The sequence below is a fragment of the Rattus norvegicus genome, chromosome 4, assembly GCF_021556685.1.
Source record: "Rattus norvegicus strain SHRSP/BbbUtx chromosome 4, alternate assembly SHRSP_T2T, whole genome shotgun sequence".
In the NCBI taxonomy this organism is placed as follows: Eukaryota; Metazoa; Chordata; class Mammalia; order Rodentia; family Muridae; genus Rattus; species Rattus norvegicus.
Window position 1 is genome coordinate 174,668,456 of NC_141537.1, and position 13,969 is coordinate 174,682,424.

The 13,969-nt window shown below is 39.1% G+C and overlaps 1 protein-coding gene across 6 annotated transcripts in view; it reads left to right on the forward strand.

The window, feature by feature from the left end:
- The window catches only part of Pik3c2g (phosphatidylinositol-4-phosphate 3-kinase, catalytic subunit type 2 gamma), a 366,288-nt gene that overhangs the window by 91,939 nt on the left and 260,380 nt on the right, over positions 1 to 13,969 (forward strand). For all 6 annotated transcript variants that reach the window (XM_087655648.1, NM_053923.2, XM_087655647.1 and 3 more), the window contains exons 11-12: positions 5,243 to 5,276; positions 9,275 to 9,470. In XM_087655648.1, coding sequence (XP_087511774.1) covers positions 5,243 to 5,276; positions 9,275 to 9,470 — 230 coding nt within the window. The remainder of the gene's footprint in view (positions 1 to 5,242; positions 5,277 to 9,274; positions 9,471 to 13,969) is intronic.

The window sequence follows — 13,969 nt, forward strand, 5'->3', positions numbered from 1 at the left end:
GAAAACCAGTGAGTTCATCAGTGCAGAAAAATTGAGGCATCCAATAGCTGACCACGTTGCCTTTGAAGTCAGGGAGCTCAAGGAATGCATGTTGTTGCTCAGCCCCCCCCTCTCTATTCACATAATCCTGGATCCCAGCCAGAGAATGCAAGCATCTGAAGCAGACTTCTCACTTCAGTTACTGCAATCAAGATAACCCTAGTGCTCAAAGGCCAGAGTTCCCTAGATTATCCTTCATAGCAATACCCACAGCCTTGTCTCTGGATTGTCTGAAGAAGAGCCACCACTAACTACCACATACCCCCAGTATAGAAGCAAATGAAATAACTATGTAGTCTCTACACCTTGTTTTGTATAAATATTAAGATCTATGAATTTCCTAGATGACAATTGGGTGAGAAATACGTTGGGTCCACAATTAATTTGAGTGTATTAGTCACTCTTTGCCAGGACAAAACCAAACAATGTTATGAAAAGCATGCCACCTACATGTTCTGAAAATAAATAGTTCTACAAACTTGATAATTAAAAGTTTCTTCACTTCCACTAAATGGAGTCAATCCAGAAATCAAGGCAGTGAGAATTAGCTCCCAATGCATAACTTGTGTCCTTTTGGTCATTACCTCTTGGAAATGTTGCAAGTACCTAGAGCTACAAGCGAATGCTGTAATGTTTCAGTGCTGCAAATGAGACTAGGTTGCTATTGAGATGCTAATCCCTACATGAATCCAATGGTGGTAAATTAAACCATCCTCGTTTTCAATGGTGAACTTAGATCAGAGTCAAGTTACCATCTGGTAATTGGGATTATTCTTGTGGTAGCTTTGAATCTTCCTCCCAAGGACAGCATGGAGGCATTAGGTACCACAAACCCCATCTCTGCCCTCCCCTCATCTCATGGTCAACATAGACTTCTGTCACAGCAGAGTATATATAGGAGTGTGGGTGTATGTCCTCTCTTCTGTGGAGACCGTTAGGCTGGATCTCAACTTTTACATCCTACTGGATCAGTAGAAACAAGTAATAGGGCAAAGAGAGAGGAAAAAATCCCTTTTCGGTGAAGAAGAACTTCACGTGATATTAACATTCTCTGAGGAATAAAAGGTCTGATCTCCCAAAGAGTTTTTCTCCAAGATACCCAAATTCTCAGATCTGAAGCCAAAACAACCTTTTACAGAAAAATCACCTATTTTCTAGGAACAACATGGGGGATTATGCTCAAGAAAAGCTTAGATTTACACAATACACACCTTGTGTTTTTTTTTTTTTTTTTTATGGAGGAGTGTTCCTCTTTCTCCACATCCTGGCCAGCATCTGCTGTCACCTGAGGGTTTTTTTTTTTTGTTTTTTTTGTTTTTTTTTTTATTAACTTGAGTATTTCTTATATACATTTCGAGTGTTATTCCCTTTCCCAGTTTCCGGGCAAACATCCCCCTCCCCCCTCCCCTTCCTTATGGGTGTTCCCCTCCCAACCCTCCCCCCATTGCCACCCTCCCCCCCACAGTCTAGTTCACTGGGGGTTCAGTCTTAGCAGGACCCAGGGCTTCCCCTTCCACTGATGATCTTACTAGGATATTCAATGCTACCCATGAGGTCAGAGTCCAGGGTCAGTCCATGTATAGTCTTTAGGTAGTGGCTTAGTCCCTGGAAGCTCTGGTTGCTTGGCATTGTTGTACATATGGGGTCTCGAGCCCCTTCAAGCTCTTCCAGTTCTTTCTCTGATTCCTTCAACGGGGGTCCTATTCTCAGTTCAGTGGTTTGCTGCTGGCATTCGCCTCTGTATTTGCTGTATTCTGGCTGTGTCTCTCAGGAGCGATCTACGTCCAGCTCCTGTCGGCCTGCACTTCTTTGCTTCATCCATCTCGTCTAATTGGATGGCTGTATATGTATGGGCCACATGTGGGGCAGGCTCTGAATGGGTGTTCCTTCAGTCTCTGTTTTAATCTTTGCCTCTCCCTTCCCTGCCAAGGGTATTCTTTTTCCTCATTTAAAGAAGGAGTGAAGCATTCACATTTTGATCATCCGTCTTGAGTTTCGTTTGTTCTAGGGATCTAGGGTAATTCAAGCATTTGGGCTAATAGCCACTTATCAATGAGTGCATACCATGTATGTCTTTCTGTGATTGGGTTAGCTCACTCAGGATGATATTTTCCAGTTCCAACCATTTGCCTACGAATTTCATAAACTCGTTGTTTTTGATAGCTGAGTAATATTCCATTGTGTAGATGTACCACATTTTCTGTATCCATTCCTCTGTTGAAGGGCATCTGGGTTCTTTCCAGCTTCTGGCTATTATAAATAAGGCTGCGATGAACATAGTGGAGCACGTGTCTCTTTTATATGTTGAGGCATCTTTTGGGTATATGCCCAAGAGAGGTATAGCTGGATCTTCAGGCAGTTCAATGTCCAATTTTCTGAGGAACCTCCAGACTGATTTCCAGAATGGTTTTACCAGTCTGCAATCCCACCAACAATGGAGGAGTGTTCCTCTTTCTCCACATCCTCGCCAGCATCTGCTGTCACCTGAGTTTTTGATCTTAGCCATTGTCACTGGTGTGAGGTGAAATCTCAGGGTTGTTTTGATTTGCATTTCCCTTATGACTAAAGATGTTGAACATTTCTTTAGGTGTTTCTCAGCCATTCGGCATTCCTCAGCTGTGAATTCTTTGTTTAGCTCTGAACCCCATTTTTAATAGGGTTATTTGTTTCCCTGCGGTCTAACTTCTTGAGTTCTTTGTATATTTTGGATATAAGGCCTCTCTCTGTTGTAGGATTGGTAAAGATCTTTTCCCAATCTGTTGGTTGCCGTTTTGTCCTAACCACAGTGTCCTTTGCCTTACAGAAGCTTTGCAGTTTTATGAGATTCCATTTGTCGATTCTTGATCTTAGAGCGTAAGCCATTGGTGTTTTGTTCAGGAAATTTTTTCCAGTGCCCATGTGTTCCAGATGCTTCCCTAGTTTTTCTTCTATTAGTTTGAGTGTGTCTGGTTTGATGTGGAGGTCCTTGATCCACTTGGAATTAAGCTTTGTACAGGGTGATAAGCATGGATCGATCTGCATTCTTCTACATGTTGACCTCCAGTTGAACCAGCACCATTTGCTGAAAATGCTATCTTTTTTCCATTGGATGGTTTTGGCTCCTTTGTCAAAAATCAAGTGACCATAGGTGTGTGGGTTCATTTCTGGGTCTTCAATTCTATTCCATTACACCTTGTGTTTTTAAGCATAAATATGCATAAATTTTTATTCTTTTCAGCTGGAATCATAGGTAGCCTCTAATTATGATGAAGATAATGATGTTCCTGGAGAGAACTGAGGATTGAGAATTTTACTTTATTTAAAGTGCTTCATTAATAAATAGTTTACTCATCTCTGTCCCAACCCCAAGATCCTAGTTATTTTTTTTTTTACAGATTTTAAAGTTCACTGCTTCCAGGCTGTGTTCCCTAATCCTGCCCACTGGTTTTCATCCAATCTTAGTTGTGAGCTTACATATAGAAGAATGTTGGCACAAAACACTAAATACATTTTTGCAGGATTTGTGCAGTAACCAATTACCATTAAAAAGTCAACAAAGCCAATCTGCCTACCCACTATGATCTAAGATAACAAACACGGAGGGGTCCAAGTCTCTGCCAGCTACTCTCAAATTGAGATGCTTTGCTTTTTCCTTGGCTGCATTTTCGGTCATCATGCAAGACACTATCTCCTGCCATGTAGGGAAGTAATTAAGTATCTAATAAATGAGAGTTTGGCAAAGTGAAGAATTAAATCATAACTATAAGTCTACATTCCTACTTAGTATCGAAAGCAATCTTTAGCCTTCAAGTTATAATTCAGAAACTCACTTAATATAGTTTTATAAACTACTCCAGAAATCTGAAGCACAGGGTGGAAATTATGTTCTTTCCTATTGTGCTGTAGGTGGGTGTCATGGTGATTTTTTAATACATGTCTACATCCCCGAATAAGTCAAATTCTAGTCAAACCAGGCTCACCACTCAAGTAGTCTGTCCCACCTGGACAGAATGAAGGTATCATCTGGAGTTATTGGGACTACTTGACGCTACATTGTTGTGGAATAATTACCTAACACGAGTGCTTCTGAGACTCATAGGATGGCATTTTGAATCAAAAGGTTTCATTCAAACTTAATTATATTTTACCATAGGAAATGTTTCCTCTCTAAAGGGATCCTATGGAAGTTCTTTGATATAAGGGAACAGCTACTCTCTGTATTATTTGCTTAATAAATGTGCTGTTTAGTTAACTTCCTTAGAAACAAAATTTAGTATTTTTAATCAAAGAAAAAAATGACTTGGATGGAAATTCACTCTTGTGGTCAGGCTGCCAAAAGAGCTGGGGCTGGAGAATATCAGGAGTCCAGGAATTTTAGACAACAATGGTCAATGTATCAAGAGCCCATATGTAACATAAAATTATTTTTCAGTCTTTCGAAATTTCTGTCAGTTAGAATGTATCTCATAAGGAACTTGAACTTTCCTTTCCACTAACGATTATTTTTAGTGACCACGTGTAGTTTTCATGGTAATGAACTCAGACCCAGAAAGCCCCAGGCCAGTTGAGGAATTCCACATTTCTGAGAAAGACATACATATAGTCACCCTGTTATGGACGTGATTACAAATGACAAGGGGAAGAGTGCAAACAGTAATGCTCTGATTGTGCTTTTGATCTGTGATTTGACTTCATGTATTTTCCTCAGTGTTCAACTATAAGTTAATTAATACTCTAAAAGCAGAGAAAAATAAAACCACGAAGAGAATCTATATAGTTCTTTACCCACTTCATCCAGACCTCTTTAGGATGTTCCTCAAAGCTTGTGTCTGATTATCTGCTAATAACAAGCGATAGGCAGTGAACAATGAGAATTTGAAATGCACTCATCACAGAAGATTGGTTCCTGTCATGCCAGAGAGACAGAGCTTGACAAGGTCTGCACGGTGCTTTAATAATGAAAGGCTCAGCCGATTTGAGCAACGTCTTTTTAAAATCTCTAATAACCAACATTGCTTACTGCAATATCCAGAAGGATTTCTTATTATACTGTATGGATTTCCAGTGTTTAATATGCGACACAGATAAATAAACCAAGAGACACTTACATTACTCTCTCATCCCAGAGAGAGTATCATATATTGATTTTTTTGGATATTACTACTTTGATTATTTCTGGATTAGTAACACAAATGCTTCTCTTTTATTTCCTCCCACTTTTTAGAATTTTCATCAGAATTCAGAGACTTCAAAAAAAGGTAACAAAAATATATATTCAGACACTTAAGAAGTAAAAGGAACAAAGGACATAATTCTTAGAATTTTGTCACCTTTTTCTTCAGTTACAAATCTAAATACTGTGGTAAGATGTGCCCACACACCCAAGGGGGAAATGGCTTACTCAGAACCTTAACAACCCCTCTACTGATGGAAGTGATGAATTCACAAGAGAATTTTTTTTTTAGGAGAGTGTTATTTAAACCTTTATACTGGTTTGTTTTAATGAAAGGAGAAAAGTAGAGATCCCCAGCTTTGTTGTGGTGCTGGTCGCTTGGTTTCTCGATTGTTTCCGTATGTGTTTGTGTTTGTTCTGCTCTGTTCTGTTTTGTTTTGAGACTTATCAGTCACTACCTAGCCTGCTGCTAGTCAGGAACTCATTAGAAGACCAGACTGGCCTTGATCTTCCAGAGATCTGCCTGCTTTTGCCATCCAAGAAGTGGAATTAAAGACCTGTCTCAACACATGCAGCAAGAATTATTTTTTTTTAAATCCTTTTTGTCATCCTAAGATAAAACTGCAAGAAGTCACTATTAATTGGATTCTGATGTGGGAAAAGTCGCAAGCATTTATCTTCAAAGTCATTGATTTCTAATTTAGACTCAAGCTCTATGGGAAAGACCAGTGATGGACCAGGCAGAAGGACTCACAGAGGATCTGGGAGATACTGCAAGCTGAAGTAGATTTTCCTATGTCACTCAGGAGTGGGTGTGTGACCATGTGCTTTAGAGCAGGGTCCACTTTCCACTCAGAAGACATCGTCATCAGCTCTATAGAGTCTCAGCTCTCGGACCCAAGATTCTTGAATCATCTTGAACCATCAGTTGTTCCAATAGGCACAAAATATGTGTGTTGTTGAAGCTGTTGTATTTGTACAGGGAGATGATATTTGGCACAGAGACCTTCTGATTGTCTTCCAATAACTTGAGAAGCTTAAATGCAGAGGTTACTGTGGGAAGCATTTGAAAAAACCCCACCTTCCACATAGTTAATCTTTCTAGTAAAAAGTTGCATGAGAAACATTTAGTCTCACTTCTAGTTCCAACATTTGGAGAGAGGAGATCAATGATATGAGAGTCACCCTCCATGTGTCATCCTAGAAGCAATACAAAGACAAAGGATGTGGAGAAAACACCTGTACTAGGGCAAAGGGGATTAACAGAAGACTCTAAGATATAGAGGGTAGTGGGGACACAGACTGCCTCACCATACTCCTAGCACAGAGTCTCATAATCATCTGGGGAAGGCATGGGCATGGCTATGCTAATGAAGCCCCGCCCCTTCTATCTGGAGTGTTTTAATGACGTTTCTTCCTCCCATACTCCTTAGGGTGTTAGAATACGACATTCCATGAAAGTAAACAGACATCTGCCCAAAGATGTATACTCCATAATAAGTCACAACAGATTTCAATTAATATATTTGATTCACAAATAAATTAACATTGCAATTCTATGCTCAGGGAAAATACAGGTGTGATAAATATTATTTCACTGTATTTCTCTACTGAGCACAAGACCTTGATTCCCAAAATAGTTTGATGATGCCATCGCTGTGCATGTGTGTGTATGCAGACGTATGTGCACATGCACATGTGCTTAGAGGCTAGAGGTCACCACCACTTGTCTCTTTTTTTTTTTTTTTTTTTTTTTGAGGCAAAGTCTCTTACTACAGCTGGAGTTTACAGTTTGGCCTGGCTGATGGCCTAGCAAATCTCAGAAGCCACCTGATTCTCCCTCCCAGTGTGTCAGATTTTTAAAAATATTTATTTTTATATCTCAAGCACGAGTGTTTGACTACATGTATTATTGATATGGATGGTCCTCAGAGAGGTCAAACGGAACTGAATCCTCAGTAGCTGAACTTACTATAGCAAGTTTCCATGTGACTGAACCCACGTCCTCTGAAAGAGCAGGTAGTGTTCATAACCACCAGTGTTCTTTAGCCCTGCGCCTAGATTTTGGGGAGCATCTCAGGTTTTCATACCCGTCTACCATTTATTTGCTAACTGACCTACCTCCCTGTCCTCCGATGATCATGCATCTGAAATGTATTCTTCATCCAGAATTCTGGAAACACCGATTACATCGGGACATTTCTAAGCAGACCCTCGGGAGCAAATAATAACCCAGAACTGTCAGTCTGGACTAGTAATAAAGAGGAGAATGTAATAAGTGTCAAAATAATTAAAGTTCTCAAAAACACAAACTTAAGGTCAAGACAATAATGTTAGATATTTATTCACTGTCACACTTTTGCAAGATTAGAAGTTACCGACAGAAAGTTCATGCTTCTTGCTCCAAAGAACCAAAAGAATGATTTGAAAAGAGAAAACAATATGCTTCTAGAAACTTCCAAATCTCTACCACCCACGATTCGGGAAAAATCCCTGTTGGGTGGTCTCCAGAGTTTGACAAGGCTTGTTTTAGGATTATCATCATGGTGCTTTTTGCTTCTGCTTCATTAATTCCCACTGCTTATTTCTCAGGGAAATTTAATTAGAGCCTTTTCTCCTTGCTCATCTTCCCCGAGGCGGTTTAAAAGAAAAGGGAAGGCACCACTTAAGGAATGAGACAAATAAGTTTGTCTATCATGAATTATGTGTGCATTTATGAACAAGCGAGCAATAGCGTGCGCTGAGGGTGCCTAACGGTGGGCAGCACTGCCGGGGGAGGAAGCATCGCACCGAAGCTGGTGTCCATCCTAAGGAGCCCACATACTATACATGGGAACCGGAGCGGTGCAGAACATTCAAGAAGAATGCCAGCCCTTCGTGCCGTTTTCTTCTCAGTACAACTAGAAATCAAGACACAATTTTTGTCAGAGAAGCAACTTTGGAGAATGTTGTGTGTGTGTCCCTGAACAACGGTGCCAGGGACCTGACTCAGACTGTGCTTCGACCCCGTCACAGCAGACACTAAGAAGAATCCGAGGGTGCCGATATGCCCCCTCAAGGATTCCTTTGCTCTTCCAGAAAGATTGTTAGCTTGTTATATTTTTCCTTTATCACTGCTCATGTTTTATTTATGTGGTCATGACAAAAATATCCTAAAAAACAAAGCATTGGAGAAACAAAGGGATTTATTTGGCTTTCGATTCAAAGGTACAGGCCATTGTCTAGGAAAAGTCAATGTAACGATTTAAAATATCACATCTGTAGTCAAGAGTAAAAATGGGAAGATTCATGGATCCTTGCTTGCTTGCTTGCTTGCTTGCTTGCTTGCTTGCTTGCTTCTGTCTTACACAGTTCAGGGGATCCAGTCTAGGGAATGGAGCCTACCCATAATAAGCCGGGTCTTCCCCCTGCAAGCAACAATCAATACAATCCCACACAGACTTGCCTCAGGCCAGTGCAACAGAAAAAGAAAGTCCTCAGGTGGCCGTAGGTAATGTCCAGTTGACCTTTAAAGCTGACTCTCATAGTCCCTTTTTGGCATCACCACGGTAGGCTATGAGAGTTCAGCAAATGTTTGCGGTAATCATAAGACATGTAGAGGGGCTGGGGATTTAGCACAGTGGTAGAGCGCTTACCTAGGAAGCGCAAGGCCCTGGGTTCGGTCCCCAGCTCCGAAAAAAAGAACCAAAAAAAAAAAAAAAAAAAAAGACATGTAGAAAATATAATTCTTGTCTTGAAGTTAACCCTAAAACATCCATACATTAGAAGATAACCGATTGCAGATTCCAATCGATCAGCATGCCAGGTGAATCATAAAAAGAGCCTCCAATCTGTAACTGAAAGGTTATGCTTTCAAAATCTGTTCTGCAGAAGGTATGAAAGCACGTAAGACAGACGATCTCACAGCAGCTATGCCAAGCCGCCCCCACAGGCCCAGATGGCTAATTGGCTTCAGTTAGTCCGGGTCATTTTAATTAAATTTTATTTAGATTTCATTATACGAGATTTCAAAGCAATAATTGATGGCTTGTGAGAAATACGACCCTTCACAGACATCTCGATCTCTATCATTTACTCCCCTAGGCTTCATAGAGAACGTGACATCGGAACTGTCGAGGTCCCTCCATCAGCTGGTTGACGTGTACTGCAGTAGCTTTTGTACAGATTTCCGGCCTGCGCGCGCACCTGGAGGCGTCTCCCGCGACCACGCTGGGCTCCACTCCCACCTGAGCTTCACGGTGTGTTCCCTGCACAATGTTCCAGAAACTTGGGCACACAGGTGAGCGGCAGAGTCTTCGCAATTCTTGCCTGAGTAGAACTAGTATTGTTCTCACCTGGAGAGGAGACTTTGTCAGATTTATTTTTCATTGTAGGATCACTTAATAAAAGTTAGGTTCCAGGTGAGTATTAATTTTCCTCTCACCCTATTAAAATAATGACTCACTGTAAAATAGACAACGTTCATCCCGTTTAATGGCTTTCCTAAACTTCTATTTTTCATGAGTTGGTTTAAGTGATTAATAATAATTAAGAGGATAGAGGTGAAGAGAGAGTGTGCACAGGCATTAAGAATATTTGTGGAAAAAGAGAGAAGCTCTCTGAGCACTATCAAGCTGTGAGTGGTGCACACACTTCTCCAGATCAGATCCTTAACAAAGTAAGGATTACCCACGATTCATTTATTTTCCTCATTCTTCATGGAGTAACCTTTGGTTTTAAATTGACTATGCTTATGTGATATTTTCTAGAATAACATAGGAACACTGTGCATTGTGAATTCTTTATGGGCTGTGTATAGAAGAGGGCATTGATTAAATTTACAGAATGAAATCACTTGTTAATGAAGACACTAGGCCTACAGCATTTGACACCTGAAAGAAAAGAAAAGCTGAAACAATAATTAAAATAAATAATTTGGAGGTTGGTGTATTTTTATAAATTATTTGAGAATTCCATGCATCATGATCATGTTCATGCATAGTTGTACAACTCTTCCCATAACCACCCTTGCTGAACTTGAATTTTACACTTTCCTTCTCTGTTTTATAAATCCATCTAGTCCAATCTGTGCTGTACACAGACTGCCTGGTATCAGCCTTCCACTGAAGAAGGCCAACCTGCCTGAGTCCTCACCCTTAAAGAAAACCAATTCCTCATCTTCCAGAAGCTATCAAGTACCAATGGTGACTAGACTAGAGGAGGGGCTTAATGCAGATCTCACCTCTATGATCTGGGGCTTTTGTCTGACTTGAACTTCTGCAAGTCCTGTGTGTTTCTGTCACAGCTGCTGAGGTCATGTGTGCGTCTACCCTGTTTCATCCAGAAAAGTTTCCTTGCTGTCATCTATCACCTCTGACACTTATATAAGTCTGTCTTACAGATTGTGTGTGTGAGTGAGTGAGTATGTGTGTGTGTGAGTGTGTGTGTGAGTGAGTGTGTATGTGAGTATGTGTGTGAGTGAGTGTGTGTGAGTGTGTGTGAGTGTGTATGTGAGTGTGTGTGAGTATGTGTGTGAATGAGTGTGTGTGTGAATGAGTGTGTGTGAGTGTGTGTGTGTGTGAGTGTGTGTGTGTGAGTGTGTATTGTGTGAGTGAGTGTGTGTGTGTAAATAAAATGCGTATACCATTATATAATTAATATAGGATAAATTAATCTCTACATATAGAATGCTATTTACATACATATCTCATTAGTAAAACGTGAACGATTTATGTGATCTGAAGGGAAACCAGAGCTTATCCATGTGTTCAGATTCTACCAAATGAAATCATCGCGCATTTCTTGCCTTACTTTTATGATGACATTTAAAAGAATGCTGTGTAATTGCATGCTACTCAAGTGAATATTTTCTTATATTTTTCTAGTCATAAATAATATATACTACTTTTAATTATTTGGAAATTCTCTATAACTAAAATTTATAAATATACATCTTTAGTTGTATTTATACATATATGTATGTATATCACACACGTATATGTGTATATCACATACATATGTATTATGTGTATTTGTGTATTTTATAAGTAAAAATACACTATAGATTTGATCACAGTGTGTATTTGCATAAGTATAATCTATTCAGTTTTTCTCCATTTTTCTCTACAAATGGAGTCTAAATAGTTTCACCACGTTTTAAGATATATAACATTGTTAGTATTGTTATTATGTGTGCATGTACATGTAATTATAGATATAAAATAATGCTTTTCTACAAAAATACTATAATTAAAAATGAAACCAAATCATACTTTTTACTCACTAGAGGAACAAATTTTAAGACTAGAGCTAGAGGCTGTCCCCAGAGTGACACAGCACTCTCAAGGAATTAAGGGCCATCCAACCTTCTAAAATGCTGACAAACTGCATGTGTATAGTTTCCATGGTGACCTAGGTATTGCCTTGCCCCATCTAATTTCTCCCAAATTTAACCATGTAACAGACTAATATCTCAAATTCTGGAGGTCAGAAGTATAGTGGGGAACTTAATCGAACAGTTCTGAATAGAACATGTGGAAGATCTCTGTCTCGATGACCTAAGTTTATCTGCTTATGGGTGCATATGTTACATCATATTTACCTTCAAAATTGCATGTTATTTATTATCCTCCAATTCCTCTTTACAATATCTATGCAATAATCCAAAACACCTCTTAATGTATAATACATGCTCAATGAAGATTTATTAGAAATGTCTACATAAATTTCTTAGAATAAAATTATAAATCATAACTGGATTTATGAAATAGTTATATGGGTCAGGCGAGCAGAGGTCAGGAATGAGCTGAGCTGAAAGTTGAACAAGTCTTGATCATAAAAAGAAACTAAAATAGAAGAGACTATGGAAGCAAGGATCTTATATACTAGATATTAGATCTGAGGACCAAAGGGGCCAGCACCAGGGAAAAACAGATCAGACTAATTATAGTCAGTAGAAGAATGGTTGAGTAAGAACCATAGCTAGTTATACTAAGAGCAACACAGACTCACATTATATGTTGGGGTTATATTAAAAATTCCAAGAAAATCATTTTAATAATATTCTATGAATTCCTTATACAATGTATTTTGATCATATTAACCCTATCACTCAATCATTCCTGATTCCCCACCCCCACCTAACTACTGTGTTGTATTCTCTCTCTCTCCCTCTCATCTCCTGCTCAGTTTGTGTCTGTCTCTCTTTCTCTGTTTCTTTGTCTCTCACTGCATCTGTCTCTGTCTGTCTGTTTCTGTCTCTCTTTCTCTCTCTGTGTGTATGCATGTACGTGTGTGTGTGCGTGCCTGTGTGTGTGTGCATATGTGTATGTGTATGCATGTGTCTATGTGTATGTTTAATTATTTTTGAAACAAGGTCTCACAATGTAGCCCAGGGTGGATTAGAACTTGTATAGATCTACCAGTGTCTGCTTTCAGAGTGCTAGGATTAGAGGTGCATGCAACCACACTCGTCTCTCTTTTGTTTAAATTCAATGAGTGAAATTTGTATTACCCGAATACTTTTGAATATGGAGACTTCCTGGAAGCCTAATCCACATATGAGGGGCCACACCCTTAAAGAAAATCGACTCTTTCTCTTCTAAAAGCTATAAAATACCAATCGCTCTTTAGTTAGGTAGGGAAAAAATATTCTTAATTTCTTCAATCAGTCACAAACTACAATACATAACATGTTACAGTAATTGGAATGCCAGTGTAATTATGCATAATTATATTATTTGCATAATAATGTATATTATATAATAAATTATTTTCATTTGAAAATATTTTGACATTTGTAATTATGAGGGCTCCAAACACATTGGCAAGCTGAAACTTCTTCTCACTGAGGATTTGCTCCTTAGGAGGCACACCAGAGGGATTCCTAGAGGCTCCTTGTCATGTGACTTTTGCCATCGAAAGGCATGTGAGCAGATTCTTTCACGAACTTCCCCAACGTATTAATTCATAATCTCTATGATTCATATCACTATGGCAAGAAGCATTAATATTGTGGACACACTAAGAAATGGATTCTAAGTTTAAAAGCTATTAATAAATTAATAAATATAAATTCTCTACATCCTAGTAAAATATTCAGTTGGCCAAAAAGACAAAATCAATGTCAAAGGATGACAGAAATACTGGGAATTATTCTATCAATGTGCCTCTCTTGGGAACTGAGGGATCAGTGAGTTAAAAGGAGAAGAAGATAGAATAAATGCCAATGCAGGTAACACACTTCAAGTAAGAAATATATTATGTGCCACAGAATAAAAACTTGGGAATACAAATTATGGTCAAGCATACATAGAACTTTCATTTTAAGTGATGTAAAGCTAAACTGAAAAACAAGTCTAAAGGTTGAGATAACCTTCACAAAATAGCTCCCACACTTTTTTCTGTAGTATGATTAAATAAAAACAAACAACCGTGTGTGTGTGTGTGTGTGTGTGTGTGTGTGTGTGTGTGTGTGTTTTTAATTTGAGTAACTTGTCACATTCATGAGTCGAGGAATTTTCCCTCCCAGGGAGAATTTGAGTCCTGGGAGGTTTTTCCATTTATCCACTGCTGGGTTTGGAAAAAAAATACAGACATGAATTTGGGCCAATTCAAACTCTTGTCTTTCCGATTCACTGCAGAATTATGTTAGACCTTCAAATAAAGACCAACACCAGAGCTCGTCAAACTAGTCGATAAAATAGAAAGAAAGGAACTCTTCCAAATCCATTTCACAAGGGCAGTAAAGCCCTAATACTAAAACTGCAGTCAACAGCAGCAAAATAATAAAGACTGGGG